The sequence below is a fragment of the Ciconia boyciana genome, chromosome 9 (genome assembly GCF_034638445.1).
Source record: "Ciconia boyciana chromosome 9, ASM3463844v1, whole genome shotgun sequence".
NCBI classification, from domain to species: Eukaryota; Metazoa; Chordata; class Aves; order Ciconiiformes; family Ciconiidae; genus Ciconia; species Ciconia boyciana.
In genome coordinates, this window is record NC_132942.1 from 10519076 (window position 1) to 10535878 (window position 16803).

Sequence of the window (16803 nt, forward strand, 5' to 3'; positions counted from 1 at the left end):
CGGGAGGCCCTCGCCGCCCTGCCGTGCTGGCCGGGCTGGGGCGGGGCCCCGCGGCGCTCGGGGCTGGCCATGGCTGCGGGCCCGGCGGCGGCGGGGCCGGTGGCGGCGGCGGGGGGGACCGTTGCTAACGCCGCTGCCGTTGCCCCGGCAACAGAAGCGGCGCCCGCGGGCGCCCCGCCCCGCCATTGGCCGGCCCGCCGCGCCGCTGGCCCCGCCGTGGCCAATGGGCGGCCCCGCGCCCGCCGCCCCGGGGCGCCCCCGCGGGAGGGGCCGCTCCCCGCTCCCCGCGGCCCCGGGCCGGGCAGCGCAGCGTGGCCCGCGTTTCCTATTAGCGCTGTTAAATTTAGGTCCGGGTTTCGATTAGCTCTGCGTCAGCTCGTGCCATTAATTAAGCAGGAAAGTGATGAGCCCACCCCCCGTTCCCGGTGAGGGGCTCCGCGGCAGGGCGGGGATGCTCCCGGGGAGTGGGGGACCCCCACGGCCCAGCCCGGGGCTCCGTCCTGCCCTGCAAGCCGCGGGCGGCTGGAGCAGGCAGGGGCCTCCCTGCCACAGGGACCAGGCTGACAGTCGAGCTGCCTGGCGGACAGGGAGGACACCAAGGACATGGGGACACCGCGGTGGCGGCTCCGCCGGTCTCTGCAGCCCGGGGCTGCGGCTGTCAGCTGGCACCAAGGTGCCCTCCGCAGCTCCCAGCCGGGAAAGTCACCGGCGTGCTGGTGCACAGAGCATCGGGCACCGCAGCCCCCAGCCCGGGGGTGGGGGGTGGGTCCCCGAGCTCACACCAACCCCCCGCAGCCCGAGGACAGGCCTCAGGAAGCGTGATTTTGGACGCGCTGGCTGCTGTCCCTCCTCTCCTCCCTCCAGCGCCTCCCGTTCCCCAGAGGAAGACAGCACAGCTCCTCCGTGTTGCTGCAGTTTCATAAAAACATACATAAATATATTTCCATTTCTTTAACAGAGAGCAAAGCTGCACAGGCACCTATAAACCACACAGTCACTTCTCCACCCAGTGCTCCCTGCACAGGTTGTATAAAACATACAAAAGGGGGTTGGGAGAACAAGGCTGTGGGTGAAGCAGGGGTACGGTGCTGCGCAGACCCTCGCCGGGGTGCGGGGAGCCGCCACGGGGTCCCACCGCACTGCCGGCCTCAGGACTTGCGCTTTCTCCGGCGGCAGCCTTTGGTCTGCTGCTGGCTGCCCAAGCGAAGAGCCGCATGTGGCTCCAAGTCCACCACGCAGTCCGTGGCTTCCAAGAAGGAGATGCCGGGTTTCGCAGGGGAGACGTTGAAAGGAAGGTGCCGAAGGGAGCTGGGGCTGTCCCCAGCTCTGGCAGAGAGTGCAGGAGGGGACTGTTGGTCTCCTAGTCCAGCGAGGGGGGTCCCCGCATCAGCACCTGCAACAAGAGCACACGTCAGCCCTGCCTGGCCACCCTCCAGCGTGAGCCGTGGGCAAGGGGAGCAGGGTGCTGCTGAGAGCATTTCTCCTCACTTATCTCCTCCTGTCCTTGGACCCGCGGGGGAAGCGCCAGTGTGCAGGCAGAGAGGGCAGCACCCCGCCACCCCCCCAGGAAGCTGGACATCTCTTGGTGCAATGGCTCAGAGCACACTCCTACCCCTGCGTGGGCTCTGGGCAGCGGCACAGGTCCAGCGGGCACTGGCAGGGATGTGCGCAGCCAGCTGGGGGATGACAACCGCCAGCTAAGCCCAACAGCCTCCCGCTCTGCTCAGGAAGAACAGACCCCTTCAAGGGGAATTTCCTGTCCCAGCATAGCCCAGGACAGCAAGGGGAGAGCTGGGAAAGGGCAGCGCTGACCCAGCCAGGCAGGCACAGAAAGCAGCTTCCCACCTGCCGTCTTGCTCTCCGAGAGCTCCAGCATCCTGAGGAGTCCCCTCTCCTGCCTTCCAACGTCCTGCCAAGGAGAGGAGAACTGCTGTCACAGTGCTGCCGTGAGGGGTGGCCCCGCGGCCGCACATTCCCCCAGCCCATGGGGTCAGGCTGGGCACAAGTGGCAGTGCTGCATTTCCAGAGCCTCCAGCTGAGCACGGCCAGACGCCAACGGGAAGGGCACTGCCCCGAGCCCAGCCTGACCAGTGCCCGAGCAGAGGCAGCTGAGAGCAGTTAATAAAGCAGAGCCCGGTAAGACGGGAGGCCAGGGTGCAGGAAGTGAGCGAGTCCCAGCCAGCGAGCACGGGGCTGCAACAGAGAAATCTGGGCACCAGGGGCTCTGCCACGGCTCAGGCACATCCCCCAGCACTGTGCTTCCAAGGGCAAGCCCCCTCCTGCTCTGTCCGAGGGCACAGGGGCTTGGTGCTGGAGGGAAAGGCCTTCCTCCAGGGCACAGCCAGATGAGGAACGCACATCTTGTGCCCCCTCTCAGCCCCTGGGAAGATGCAGTCATGCTGGTCACACAGGCTACGGGAACACCACTTGGCCTGGCTGCTTTGAGCCTTGTTGGCCCAGCAAAGTCCCCTCTCCTGGCTGCTCCCTGCCCCCAGAACCGCTCTAGAAGGCACTGGCATCCCAGCTGCAGGACTGGAGCTGCAAAGCACCCCAAAATGGGCTGTGGAAGGAACCTGCAAGCCCAACAGTGCCACTAGGAAGCTTTCCAATGGCCCAGCCCATGCCCAGGCATGACCTGCCCCCCTCAGTGAGCTGCCACTTCAGCACAAGGCAGGGCCAGAGGAAACACAGAGCCTTGCCGAGCCGTCCCAAAGGGCCACGTGGCTCCAGCACCTTTCCCGCATGCCCTGTACCATGCCTGTGTGCAGGACCCCACACACTAGCCGGCTGTGGGGTGCAGGGACAGAGTCAAACAGCCCCCACAGAGCCAGCCACATGCAGGAGCAGCCGTGCCCTGCAGTACTCTGAACCACACAGTGCTTGGCAGTATCCCAGCCAAAATCACCAACCAGAAATCTCATCATTTGCATCTGAATCCCCAAAGGGCTGAGGCCTGTGATGGATTTAAGGGATTATACGAAACTAAGACATCATGTTGCATCTTCATGCTGAGAATCACATTTCTGAGTGCAGGCAAAGCTGTGGCAATAGGGCTTTGCCCACAGGAACCAGCGGGAAGGCCCAGAAGGACCCTCTCTGCGCTCTCCTGGGACTGCCACAAGCAGGAAAAAGGATGGTGGGGGCCAACACCTGGCAAGTGACTGCGAGCCAGCTGCTACCCACGCTCCTGCCTCCCACCTTCCCTAGCAAGGCACATCCCTCACACCCAGCACACCTCCGCCGCACTCACTCCCCCACGTTTCTCCTGGGATGCTGTGGTTTGCTCCCAGCACCAAGCGGTTCTCCCTGCTCCGGCTCTGAAGCCTTCCCCATGGGAAAGGGCTTGCGGATAGAGTCAGATACGCTTGTCATCCTGACACTGCCCTCCGCTCCATCTATATTCAGCCGAGGAAGCCTGCAGGACTGAGGCGCGCTGCCTGGCAGCGGGACAGCCCTAGCTGCCTGCCTGCTGGAGAGGTTACTGGCAGCTTCACTGGATTAGCTCACCCCTGGGACCGGTCCATGCTCTCGCAGAGCGTCACAGGAAGGAGGACAAGTTCTCTGGCTACAGGGGGCCACAGAGACAGGCAATCCTACACCAGGTCATCCCGTCAACCAGGGAAACTGCTCCTGCTGCCAACCCAGCCCAAACCCAGCGCAAAGCAAAGGAGACGGTCTGCAGGGTCGCCCCTCACCTTGGCGCTTCGCAGCCTCCTGGTTCCCTGAGCTTGCCTAGCAGCCTGAAGGCAGCTGTCCACGTGCCTCTGATACTGCAGCAGTGGCACCAGTGACTTACAGAGGTAGCACTTCTCACACCTGCCAGGCAGCAAAGGACAGAGCACTGCATTAGGATTCGCCCTGCACCGGGCTCCCAGCCACCAGCGGTGACTTTCCTCCTCCAGGCCGTGCCACAGAGAAGACATGTCACCAGACAGGGTCTCACTCAGTGGGGTCAGGCCAGCACCAATCGCAAAGACTGAGTGATTATCAGTTTTCCCTGCCTGTTCCTCTGTATCCTGCTGCTGCAGCAGCGGGACGGTAATCAAATCTGCTCATCTAACTATCTCAAACACTGCTGATTTCTCCCCAGACATAAAGCACCCTGTCAAAATCCACAGAAATGAAGTGCGAGGGCTTTGCAAAGGGGAGTTAAATTCTGCCTGAAAAGCAAACCAAGTGTGTTAAATCAGAGAGACATTTTACCAGGGCTGGATGAACTTGTCTGACTAGTAAATCAAGTCTTTCTCTGCACTGTCTCCATTTTACATCATGCCATGTTGGGAGGGGGGCCCCATCCTGCTGGGGAGCTGGCACAGCACGTTCCTCAAACCCCCTCATTTGTGTAGAAGATGCCCAGGCTCACGCAGGACAACTGAGTGTGCTTGGGAAGAAAGTTATCCTGGGTGAAAGGAGATGGAGGTCAGGTGTGGATTTACACAGCTACACTCACTTCCACACCAGCTCTTGGGGGGGACCAAACCGTGCAGAAGAGGGCACTGGTTCTTCAGGAGGGGAGCATCCACCCGGAGAGCTCTTCAGGAATGGACGATCTCCAAGGAGAGACAAGCCCCCAGGGACCAGCCCCAGCGGCATTGTGTTCAGTTTGATAAGCAGTACTCTCCTAGTAAAATTCACCCCAGCCTCTAAAATGTGTGTGGAGAGCCCCCATCGAGCAAAACTCTGCAGTACTTTTCCCGTATTTTCTTTCCAGTCAGTGCTGATTACCCAGATAATGTGTCTAAACAGAAGCTGTCCTCTCTATAATTAGCCTAATTCCATTAGTGATGTTGCCATCCACTGTTTGTAACAGCAAAATTGCTTCCATAGCAGGGATTTTACTGTCAGATCCTCTCTTATGATGCTTTGTGTGGGTGGCAGAAGGAGGGGCTGCATGGGAAGAGATTAAACAAAGCCACTGCTATTCTGAAAGTCTAATTCAATTAAGAATATCACTACAGGTGCCATGTTGACAGCCTCCCTGTCCTAGCCTCTTCTTTTCCCGGGGTTACCAAGCTCAAATCTCCCATTAGAAACTGGCTGAGTTAGCACCATTTTAGCTACAGCTCCCCCCACAGCGGCCAGAGACCATGCATCCCTGACCCACCATGGATTGGGCTGAAAGGAAATTAGTGCAAAAATAAACAATCTGAGAATAGCAGATTCCTCTTGCTTCAGTATAAATATAGCAAGCACTGCAACAAGAGGCACTGAGAGAAGGCAATTTCTTAGGGAAACATTGCTATAAGGCCAACGGCCAGCATTTATACAGGAATAAACACATCCGCAGGCAAGCTAGAACTGAAGCACAGAAACAATCTTGGAGGAGCAAGCATACCTACTTACTTGTCAATGTCTATGGATGTTGGGCCACTTTCACCACTGGCAGCTTTACTTCTTGCCTCTCTCTGACGCCGGGTGAGCACTGGAGGAAAAACAAAGGGTTACCTGCCATCCACCCCAAAAGAATCCCTACCCCATGTCCGAATGCAACATGTTTCAATCTCTTCCACTCAAGGCTGCAGCAGAAGTGACCATAGAGGCAAAGAAATACTGGACTGGGACAGGCAGGGTCTTCTTTCCTGCAGAAGAGGTAGCTGGCCAATTCTTTTTTCTGGGGGGATACTGAAAAAGTTACCTTCCCCCGACTCGGAAGCCAGCTAGCCATTTCACACTGTAACTTGTCTTCTGCCAGAAACAGCTGGATCAACAGTATGCAGTTTACAGTAATTTTAAAGCTGACACGCAGCAGCGCAACAGCCTGGGAGAAGCAGCACAGCTGCTCCAGCAGCACAGCACCGCTCCCTGCCAAACTAAGCACCTGTGCCTACTGCAGGGGAGGGAGTGTGGTAACTGTGAGCTTGGGGGGAAGGAGGGCCGAGGTGGGGGCTGTGCGGAGGCACCAGCCCTTCCGCAGATGTGGTAGGAAGAGCGAGCCTTGCTGGGGAGGGTTATAGCTCATGCTGGAAAAGGAAGGTTACAATAATTAGCCTACACTCGCTGCTTTTTCCACTGCCCATGTGAACCCGGGGTGATCTGTACTATTGTCCACATACAGCTCTGTGGGGCCTCTGGATGAAGATCTCTAGCAGGGCTATGCATCAGTGGTGCTGCTCTCCAGCAGCAGCAGAGAAGGGGCAGCTCCGACACACGTGGGTAGCTAGCGAGATCCTGGCTGACCAGCATGCTGATGACACGTCCAACAATTTCTGTTCCTTCAGCAAGCCCAAGCAGCTCTTCCAAACCTGCTCTCCAGGCATCTGCAGGGAGCACATCAGAGTGTTGTCTCATTCAGTTGAATTCTTCTCAGCGTACTCCTGTTGACATGCCACCAGCAAAGATCCTCGGGGAACATATCAGATAGCTTAGCTTGCTTCACTAGGGACGTTCAAGACTCCAGCTCCAAAACAGATGTCACAGTAAGCACTCTTGGGCAAGCTGGCTAAGGGGACAATGCAGGGAGCTGTTTTACAGCCCAGTAACATTGCTTCCCATACTCTCATTAGGAGAAAGGTCTGAATCCAAGGTATAGGCACAACAAACCTGTTATTGTTGGCACATCATCTGTGATAAAGGGACGCACAAAATTTTGTGCAGAACAAAGGGAATCCTTCAAAGTTTTAGCAAAACCCTATTTCCAGAGGGTTAGGCAACCCCAATATCTATCCACGACACTGATACAACATGGCCTTTCCCTTAGTAGCAATCACTGATCCACAGCCACGACCAGCAAATGCACTGTGAGATGCTCAGGAGCTGTTGGGGCTGACAGGAGACATCCACGCTGAAGAAACAAGCTCGAGCGTTTCCTTGGACATGGCTATTCTCTTGTAGGCGATGACTGACACCAACAGCTCATTTCTCAAGGGCACCAAAACGGACGTCTCTCTAGCTTAGCCTGGCCCAGATTCGAAGTGGCAGCCTGATGAGGACGACCGATAACCACGGCCACCCCCCAGGCCATCCAGCCTCCCAACAACCCAACTAACATGTGCATTTGACACCGTGGTGAAAGCTGCTCTCCAGATCAGTGTGCACTCGTTAATATTCCTTTAACACCATCTCGGGAGCCTCATGCACCAGCTCAGGTGTTAATCAGTTCTATTTTCTTCCAAAAGCAGTGAACACATCTGGTATAATGGGCCCATTAGAGATGTCTGGGACCAGCTCTGTAGCTGCCCAGGGGAAGACCCCCAGCTGTGCTGCTGGAAGCAGAGGCACAGGAGGGAGAACAGGACGGGCCAGCTGGTGAGGCACGACCCCTGCCAAAACACGCCGGCCGCCCGCAGGAAGAGGGGTCAGAACATGGGAAAACACTTGTGGTGGGGAATATTCCCACCACAGAGGAGTGCTGACCCGCTGTGTGACAGGAGCCTTGTAACTCTCCCAGATGCGATGCTCTTCGCTGGGTCAGTCGCACTCTGTAGCTCAAGAACAACCTTTTCCCTGGCTCAGCATTTCTTCTGGTTGACAAGTCATCCTTGGCCTGCTTGGCTCCAGCTCGCACCCTGGCGAAGAGGAGCAAACCCTCCCCGGCACGGCCCCACTATCTGCACGCCCACCCCAGGCACCTCCTGGGGCTGCCAGGTCAGGTCGGTGCACAGAGCTGTGAGGCCACAGGCATCAAGCTCCTCGCCTCACTGCACGACCCACCTGCGGTTCGACCCACCAGCTTCCTCCCCATTCTCACTACCAGCTGCATCTTTTTGTGCAGGATCCTACTAGTGGCAGGCTCACCAGCATCTTGTTCTTTCTCGGAAGTGATGAAGCTTTTCTCTGCACCCGTTCCGTTACCCTTTCTGCTGTATCAGTGCCACTTCTATTGATGTCAGGAGCTTTTTAACAGCAGTCTTCAGCTGCTGCTGAAGACTGACAGCTGCATCAGGTTGCATTTGAGGCTTTGGAAAGAAGGGATATACCAAATCCTCATTTTCCTGGGCTCACTTGGGAACTGAGAGGTTGGGAGCATGTACATGGAGGGTAAGAGGAATAGACTATGTCCCAAAGCTCGAGACTATTTGCTGTACTCAGTAGCATCCAAGACTCGCTTCCAGACTGAGACCAGCAGATTCCTGCGTTGGCAGCAGCAGCAGGCGATGGACGCAGTGACTCCAGCGCAGAGCTCCTCTCACACAAGCGAACCCTTCAGCTGAGTGAATGAAGGAAGACGGAGCTGGCACAGCACTTCCATGGCTCCTCTCGTTCACTTGGAATTAACACCAGTCACTGAGCTGGAAACCCAGGACCTGAACCTTCCCCAGCCTGGCACAGCAGCTAACGCAACAGCAGGCTCTTCTTTTTTATTTACTCAGACCACAGGAAAACAGAAATTCATGATCAGATTTTCATACTGTCCAGGTGTGCTGGTTTTGGCTGGGGTAGAGTTAATTTTCTTCACAGTAGCTAGTATGGGGCTATGTTTTGGATTTGTGCTGGAAACAGTGTTGATAATTCAGGGATGTTTTCATTACTGCTGAGCAGTGCTCACACAGAGTCAAGGCCTTTTCTGCCTCTTACCCCACCCCACCAGTGAGTAGGCTGGAGGAGGACATGGCTGGGACAGCTGACCCCAACTGGCCTTTCCATACCATATGGCGTCATGCTCAGCATATAAAGCTGGGGGAAGAAGGAGGAAGGGGGGGATGTTCGGAGTGATGGCGTTTGTCTTCCCAAGTAACCATTATGCGTGACGGAGCCCTGCTTTCCTGGAGATGGCTGAACACCTGCCTGCCCATGGGAAGTAGTGAATGAATTCCTTGTTTTGCTTTGCTTATGTGCGTGGCTTTTGCTTTCCCTATTAAACTGTCTTTACCTCAGCCCACGAGTCTTCTCACTTTTACTCTTCGGATTCTCTCCCCCATCCCACTGTGGGGGAGTGAGCGAGTGGCTGTGTGGGGCTTAGTTGCCAGCTGGGGTTAAACCACGACAGTCCAGGTATGTGGTGGTCTGGGCATCCAGCCAGGGCAACCATGTACATATGTAGGGGAAGCAACTGTAACTCATCTTGCCCAGCTAACTCATTTGAAAACTTGGCCTTAAATATCAGCTGGACTGAGCTGGCCTCCTGATACATAACACTGAAAGACTTTGGTGCATGATTAGAAGAGGGAAGAAGAGAAGTAAAACCAGCAAGAACTCATCCTTTTGTAATTTTAAAATGAAAAACACCGACAGCTATAGTCTGCAGGACTGCATAATCTGCAATTCTAGAGACATCAGGAGAAATTCCAATAAGCCTGAAGACAGACCAGGAACCCCTGACCTAGGGCACCAAAGGAAGACTGAAGCCATCTTTTCTTAACAGATCAGGACACGGCTTAGAGGGCAGAACTTTGATTTTCTCTCACACAAGGCTGTTGCTGTGCTCTCAAGGAAGCCAGCAGCCAGCCAAGAGCACACAGTGCTGCAGCAGTAGAGAACAGCTTCTGGACCCACACAGGAGCCGGTGTTTGCTTCAGAAGACAATTCTCCCACCTCTTTTTTCTCCCCATGCATTAGCTTTACCTATGGATTTTGTTCTAGTGATGAATGCCAAGGTAACAGCCCCGGAAACAGAGTCCTTTTGTACCTGCACAGCTGTGCCAGGCTACTGTCCGGCCTCTGCTCAGAGCTAAACATCATCCCTGCCTATTCAATCCAAACCCCACTGACCAGCCCATCAACTGAGACCTCTCGGAGTGACTGCTGTCTTTGTACAGCTGCTGGGAAGCGGACCAAGGTGCCCCGCAAGCCAGAGCCCCAGAAGGCAGGCAGGATTCTGCCCCATGTACATGCTGCTCCAAGTCCAGGATGCCTGCAGTCCTGCAAAAAGTCTTGGTGCAAACAGCACAGGTGTCACAGACTGTTATGGCTAATAAAGCCTGGTCTCTACAGGGAAAATACTAGAATAACTGGCAATAGAAAACCCAAATTACTGTGATTTTGTCCCGAAACCATTGCTCTGCTTAGAGCCATTATTGCAGACCAAAATCCCTTTTATTCCAGGCTAGTTTTCTTATGGGGGGATTGTTCTGAATGAGCCAGAACAGCAGAGTAGCAATTCCAAAATAACTACCCTTAAAAACATCCCCAAGGAGACCAGTCTGGAAGCAGAGTGGAGAGGCCAGCCTTGAACTCTGTCCTGCTGAAAGCCAACACCAAAGGAAAGAACAAATTCCCTTGCACTGCCAAAGAATTCAAAGCCTTTTCCTGATCACAGTCAGGATTCCCCGGGATCAATGGATATAGTCACAGTCCAGCCACACCAGGGATCTGATTACCACAGGGCCAAAGACATTCCTGCTAAAAGGCATACTAAAAATTCTGCTCCCTTTTGTAGCACAGATAAGACCTTTATCAGTGTTGAGGATGGGAGAGGAACTGTAATAATTTGTGATTTGCCTGAGCCAAACGCTTTGCATTAGTAGCTGGTTTGTCCCTGCAGAGAGAACTCTCCACCAAAATTCAGCACCAAGAAGTATCAGTCGCTATTCTGGCTCCTGTTATCTTGACAGGACCCATGTCATAGCCCCAAAGATTTAGTATAACAGGGACCTTGTATTTTAAAACTACATCAACTCTGCATTAAGATTACATGGTGAAACTTCCTCCTGCTAGAGGAATGCAGAAGTTACAGTTCTTGTACTAGCTCTGATTTGCTCAAATTGCTTAAACTTCATAGATTTAGGTTGCATTTAATAACCCAGTATGTAACTGAAAATTATATATTCACAACCTGAAAAGTTAATCTTATTACAAGCTACTACTTTGACATTACCTGACATTGTGCTAACACAGACTTTACATTTCAAGCAGCAGCTAAAACATAACTTATTGAATATGTTGATAACCAATCGGTGTATTTGTTCACTTAAGCTCTACAAAGGTTGGCTATGGAAAACTGATAGGGAGAAGACTCCAAAGAGGATTAATATGGGCATTCTGGCCGTGCTTCTACCTCACTCTTCACGTGAAGGAGAAAAATCCAAGCTCCCAGATCAATAGCTATCATTTTGCAATTTTAGAGGAACAAGAGGGAAACTTTTCTGCCATCTCTCGCAACTGAACAAGCCATTTTTGCACATACAAATGTCAGACTCATTGCAGAGCACAGGCCGTGCTTGGAGTGGTACAGAACATTCTCCCTTCTCGAGAGCCCTGAAGGACGCTCACCCGCGTGGCTCGGGAGCCTGCCATTTTCTACCACTGGCAGATGCTCTGCAGGTCCTCACAAACACACAATAGATGTGTCTTATGAGTACTGCTTGAAGCATCCAGGGCTAGATCCTGGGGTAATATTCGGCTTATACACTTTCCAAGGCACTAATGATGTGATGAATTATGAAGTCGATCAGAGAGAAGATGTTTCTGTGCAGGAGGTGCTGGAAACACAGAAGCCTCTGATACCACTCTTCTGTCTGGCTTGGAGATGGAACAAGGCAGAATGAACGAACCTCCCTACGTGCCACACCATGCACCAAATATCCTGGGGGACAAAACTGCAGCATCTGGCCACAAGTAACAGGAAAGGGGGACGAGCACAAAAAACAAACACACAGAAGCAGCGCTTGGCAGACCTGGACTGTCCTTGCCAGCCTCCTCTCCCATGATGCCGTTGCAGTACATGGCATGCAGCTCGATCTCTGTAGCTGGAAAGCCTTGGTCACACAGTGGGCACGACACACAGTCAGCAGCTGTAGGACTGCACTCAGACACAGTCCTGCCAGCATCTTCATCTCCACCAGGCTAAGGAAGAAGAAGAAAAAATTAGCCAGACAGTTAATTGGGCTGTTTCTCTTTTTTTGCTAGGTGCAGAGCTCCGTGCTGTCTGGTAGCTACTCACTCTCCCATAGACTCAGATTTTCTTGGAAAGTTTTATTCTCCCTTCATCACATACCGGTCAGAAATAACACTGCTAGCTGAGTAAACTGTGCAGCACTAATAACTAATTCTTCTTCCAAAGGCAACATGTCCTGCTGAATCATGGTGAAACCTCCCTGTGCAGCCGTGCACACCATTTAAGGCAAACATCACCTGTACTACCATGGAAAAATGGCAAAGCTTCCATTAATCAGGAAAGCTCAGAAGCGAAACTGATGGAAAATTCATGGGGCAAAGCAAGAGTTCAATACCTGACTTGTGCTCATCAGTTTGTGGACATGATCTACACTACACAGGTGGCACTGTCTGGGAACACACCTTCCCCCAGGATGAAAGGAGGCTGCTGTGCTCTTAGGGAGTCCAGAGAGATCGCTGGGAAGGTCCTCCTCTCTAGAGGAGGTGGCTGGAGCAGTCATCAGAGGGGACACAGATCAAGAAGAGAGGCAATACCATTAAAAATCCATGTTATGCAAAATTACTAGCAGTGGCTTTTCGCCAGGGCAAAATGTCACAGCCCGTGTTTGTTCTCCGGATGCCATTACCACTTACCAATACTCCTCTTTTGCATTGGTTACACAGCTGCAAAGGTGCTCCACTACCCACCCGTGGAGATACAGCCTTCTCCCTACGCTACTGATGTTCCCAAGACGCAGCAGACTGCTGCCATCTCACTCATAACTAGATCTCTGCCTGGTCAGGCTTGCTACAAGATTTCTCCACATTTAAGAAAGAACACCCCCCCTCCCCCCTCGCAATGATTAAAAAAAGTTATTTAAGTATTAACCATGTAGAAGGAACCTATAGGAAAATAATATAGGAGAGTTTTCTGTTCTTAGAGCTAAGCAGTGACATGTAGACAGTATGCAGCAAAACTGCTGCCTGCTTCCCTCCAGTGGTATAATTTCAGGGAAGCAGTAATTGGGGTCGGCCAAGATGCTCAGTGCCACTGGAGCACTCTGTTGTATTACTCGGTTTATTACTTGCTTTTCCAAATGAGGGTCTGATCCTGATTTTTATGTCCTAAAGGGAAGGAGGGTGCTTTGTGGACTCAGAGTAGCTATGCAAAAAATTGCAGGACTGGGCCTTAAACTGAGAATCTGACTCACAAAACGCATTTCTCCCAGACACTGGCTGAAAGGCTATGGCACCGAGCCCCAGGAACACCTCTCATTTCCAGGGAGGCTCTCTGCCCTGGATTTCTGCGGAGGAGTTGCCACAAGAGTTCCTCCAGCCAAACATAGGCTGTTGAAGTACATCACCTACAGCATTAGCACTTGCACCCTGCTCTCACATCTCAGTGTCACTACATCTTGTGAAGTCCTCACCGTGGGGCGTCACACAGAGGAGTCGTAAAAAACAAGATGTGTCAAATATGAATGATCAGATCAAACCTGTGTTATTCTAGTCAGACAACACACGTAAAAAATATGATGGGAAAAGCAGCAGGCACTGCTCCTTCTAGCTGCCATTTTTAAAGCAATCTTAGGAGATCACCGATTCTGCACACCCTGCCCGCCTACATTCTGTGGTAAATTACTAATTTTAAATGGAAATGCAACATTTTGTAACAAAAGACACTACAGTCCCAAAACTGCTTGCACAAAACCTTGCTGTAACAGCCTGGAAAACAACTGCAGAACCAATCACCCCTGTCAGAGGCAGAGACTGTTGCCTGTCCTCTTTAGCAGAGGAAATTGCCTACAAGACATAGTACTTGCAGCCAACAGCCAGCCAAGAGCAATGCTAGAGGCTGAGTTCAACAACAAGACTCCTGTGTCCTGGCTCAGCATCTGCTCGGAAGAAGTCAGTCCCAGCGGTCTATGCTCACTTCATGCTAACCGCTGACGCACATGGTAGCTGTTTCTGCTGTCTTCCTGGAGGGCTGCAGCCTCCAGACCAGTACCTGCTGCCAGCGACAATGTCAACCAATCCCTAGAAAGCCCCAACGCACCGCTCCTGAACACCGTGCTGATCACCTTGTGCCATCTAGGCGGAGGTGTCAGACCCGGGGCACCCTCTGCAAAGCACGAGGGACAGGACAGCGTCCTGGCCACAGCCAAATGGGTCATGAACGTGCTTCGGTGGCTGCAGCTACCCAGCTCAGCACAGAACCACCACCTCTCCCTGCTGCAGTCTCTAATTGACTGAGCAGTGCTTTGAGATACCTGCAGAATGAAAGGCACACGAGGGCAGAAGCTGGTTTATTAAGAGGCCTGTGACAATGAGACATCGGAGCTGCAGACGCACTGTACAAGCTGCAGACTCCCAGAATGAGCTTTCCACAAACGAATCCTCTTGTCAAGAGCTGTACGATTCTGTATTCATGTACCCTGCCAGAGGAGTACTTGGCAACCCCTTTGATATCGCTCTCTAAATTAATAGACAAAGGGAGTTTTATCAGAAGCAGGAACTGAAGTCAGATGTTGGTACAGTGACAGCTGCAAAGCAATTGCTGCGCAGGTGTGACAACACGGGGAAAGGAGCCACACAACAGCGCACATCTGCATCAGGAGGTAAGAGGATGGCCCTGCCACTGACTTACTATTGCTATTAACTATTACTGTACAGAAATTAAGATTCCCAGGCTCAGGTCACTCTGCCCAAGCAGAGTGCAAACCACCACCAGCCCTCAACATTTCAATGTCATCTTTATCCCAGCCCAGTCTCTGGGTGAATCTCTCCTCTTAGCCTCTTGGATATGGTCTGTGGAGAACAAACACCAAAGTTCAGAGGACTGTAACAGGGAAAAGCATGTCACAGCACGAGTGACTGAGGTTTACTAGGACTCCCCTCACAGCTCCTGGGGTCCCTCTGTGTCGCCGACCATCACAGCACTACACCTCTGAGCCTGGGCAAGCAACAGCGCTGCTGTCCACACTGATGGCATCCTCCAGCACAGCAGTGCATGTGGTATAAAAGAACGAGCTGGAATTGAGAACAACTCTCCAGCTACAGGAACTGAAAGGCTCCAGAGGCAGCTGCTCATAGCCCCCAGCCAAAAGGGACTCGAGTTATGAAGCAGTGGAGAAAAGTGAAGAGGGAACTGTTTGTGAGGATCCTAACAGCAGAAGCCCAACCTCCCAGCTACCCACGGGGAAACACTAGCACAGCCCAGCTTAACCAAGGTCTAGAGGGCAGGACTGGAAACAGGACCCTTCCCCAGCTTCAGGCTCTTTTACCTGCATAGGTGCATCTCTGCTGCCCGAGCAGAGCTCTTCTCTCTCCGCCTCAATAGCTTCCAGCGGACTCGCCTGGGTCTCTGCAGAAAAACACCTCCATGTCAGCGCAGGTTTGCAGCCCCCAAACTATCTCCTCACTTGTTGATGTAACTTGGCCCATTTCTTAACAGCGTTTTCACAGTTTCAAAACATTTTTTAGACTTGCCACAAATGTTATCAGACAACGTGCAACACCACAACCAGATAAGGGGTTAAAAGTCACAGCACGGTGGTGTGAGGACAAAGCCACTGCAGCTTTGCGGCTTCATGGGGAGTGAGACTAGACACAGGGAAAGTGCGTGGGACGCTTGCTGGGATAGAAACAAAGCAAGAATAGAGCTCTCCCTCTCATCAAGACAAACAGAGCTCCCGTTCTGTGGTCTGCCTCGCAGTCGTGCCTGCTTTAGACCTCCACATCTTCCTTAGCAACAAAATATGCCTCCAAGCACCACCATGACCTCTCTCTCTACAGCTGCTCATGAACAGGAGTGGTCTCTTCATTAATTCTCTCGCTTAAAACCCTGGACTGGAAAATCTCAAACATGGTAGGAGACACCAAGGAAAAAAACTTGTTGGTCCCAAACATGTTTGTTTAATTAATGTAAGACAAAAATTATTTAAGCTCTCATGCTTTACACATATCTTGACACTGAAAAATCTGAAAATTTCTTGATTGCATTGAAAAGACCATTCCTGACACCTTGTTTTGAGTGAACTCTCCGTACTGATGTACATCCTGGTGTCTCTTCAGCAGCAAGTTCCCAGCAATCTCTGGTCACAGAACTGTCTTACAGGAAATGGGTCCAAAACCAGGGAATCAAACTAAATTACCTGGATAATTTCAGCCCTGACAAGTAGAGCTGGGAAAGAAATCTTGTTTTGTTCAAATAACTTGAAAATTCTATTCTTTTCTCTGAATTTTATGTGTGTAACTTTTGGAGCAAAATTCAGAACATTCTCAAGTGCCTCTTACCTGGGCAAACAGAGATCTCTTCTTCAGCAGAGTTTTCTGTGGCAATATCTGGGCTCCTTTTACTGCCAAGTGGGGTCAACATGGAGATGCTGTTCAAAATATAAATATACTATAAATCTCCGATCCAGGAGGTGTGACAGCACACACCCACCTATCTCACGCAGTTCAGAACAGCAGATGATGCCATAATTTCCAAACAGTCAATATCCGATAGCCAGAAATGACCAGAATAACAGCAAAATATGGGTATAAAATGCTGTCCTAAGCAAAAACCCCACAGGGAACATTTTTTCTTCCAGAAGCCCTTGACGAAAAGGCATGAAGGGTCACTGCCTCATGTCAGGGGAGCAAAAATACCTGCTCACAACTGTGGGACTCTCTTGATTCTTTCTACTCTTGGAAGATTTGGGAGTTATGTAGGTACCAGCACTGTGCTTCTTTCTGTCTCGGGAAGAAAATCCTCAGAAAGGAAAGACACAGACTTGCTTTATCCTGCATTACCCTTTCCCTCCTCACACTGCTAATTTTCTTCCTTATTGCTGTGCATGGCAGCCAGAAGCAGCACGGATGCAAGACAAGGCAAGGCCTCCCTGCAGCAAAGTCCTAACAACATTAGCGCGGCAGTTCCTCCGAGCAGCACTGGGTACCACTCCTCTCATTCTGACCTTCTGATTCCTCCTTTTTTTTCCTCCCCCGACACTGCACAGTGTCTTTCCGAAACAGGCAGGCATTGCTGAGTAAGTCTGCCACCCATGC

The 16803-nt window shown here is 52.3% G+C and overlaps 1 protein-coding gene across 11 annotated transcripts in view; it reads right to left on the bottom strand.

Annotated features, from left to right (window-relative positions):
* Positions 1–910: 910 nt before the first annotated feature.
* Positions 911–16803, bottom strand: part of UIMC1 (ubiquitin interaction motif containing 1) — a 40308-nt gene continuing 24415 nt past the window's right edge. For 7 of the 11 annotated variants that reach the window (XM_072873695.1, XM_072873694.1, XM_072873693.1 and 4 more), the window contains 7 exons: positions 16048–16136; positions 15036–15115; positions 11553–11721; positions 5344–5422; positions 3696–3816; positions 1846–1909; positions 911–1393 (listed from right to left, as the gene is read on the bottom strand). In XM_072873695.1, coding sequence (XP_072729796.1) covers positions 1149–1393; positions 1846–1909; positions 3696–3816; positions 5344–5422; positions 11553–11721; positions 15036–15115; positions 16048–16136 — 847 coding nt within the window. In that variant the 3' untranslated portion in view covers positions 911–1148. Of the gene's footprint in view, positions 1394–1845; positions 1910–3695; positions 3817–5335; positions 5423–11552; positions 11722–15035; positions 15116–16047; positions 16137–16803 lie in introns of those variants that run through there. The other 4 variants (XM_072873698.1, XM_072873699.1, XM_072873701.1 and 1 more) reach the window with 4 other exon arrangements.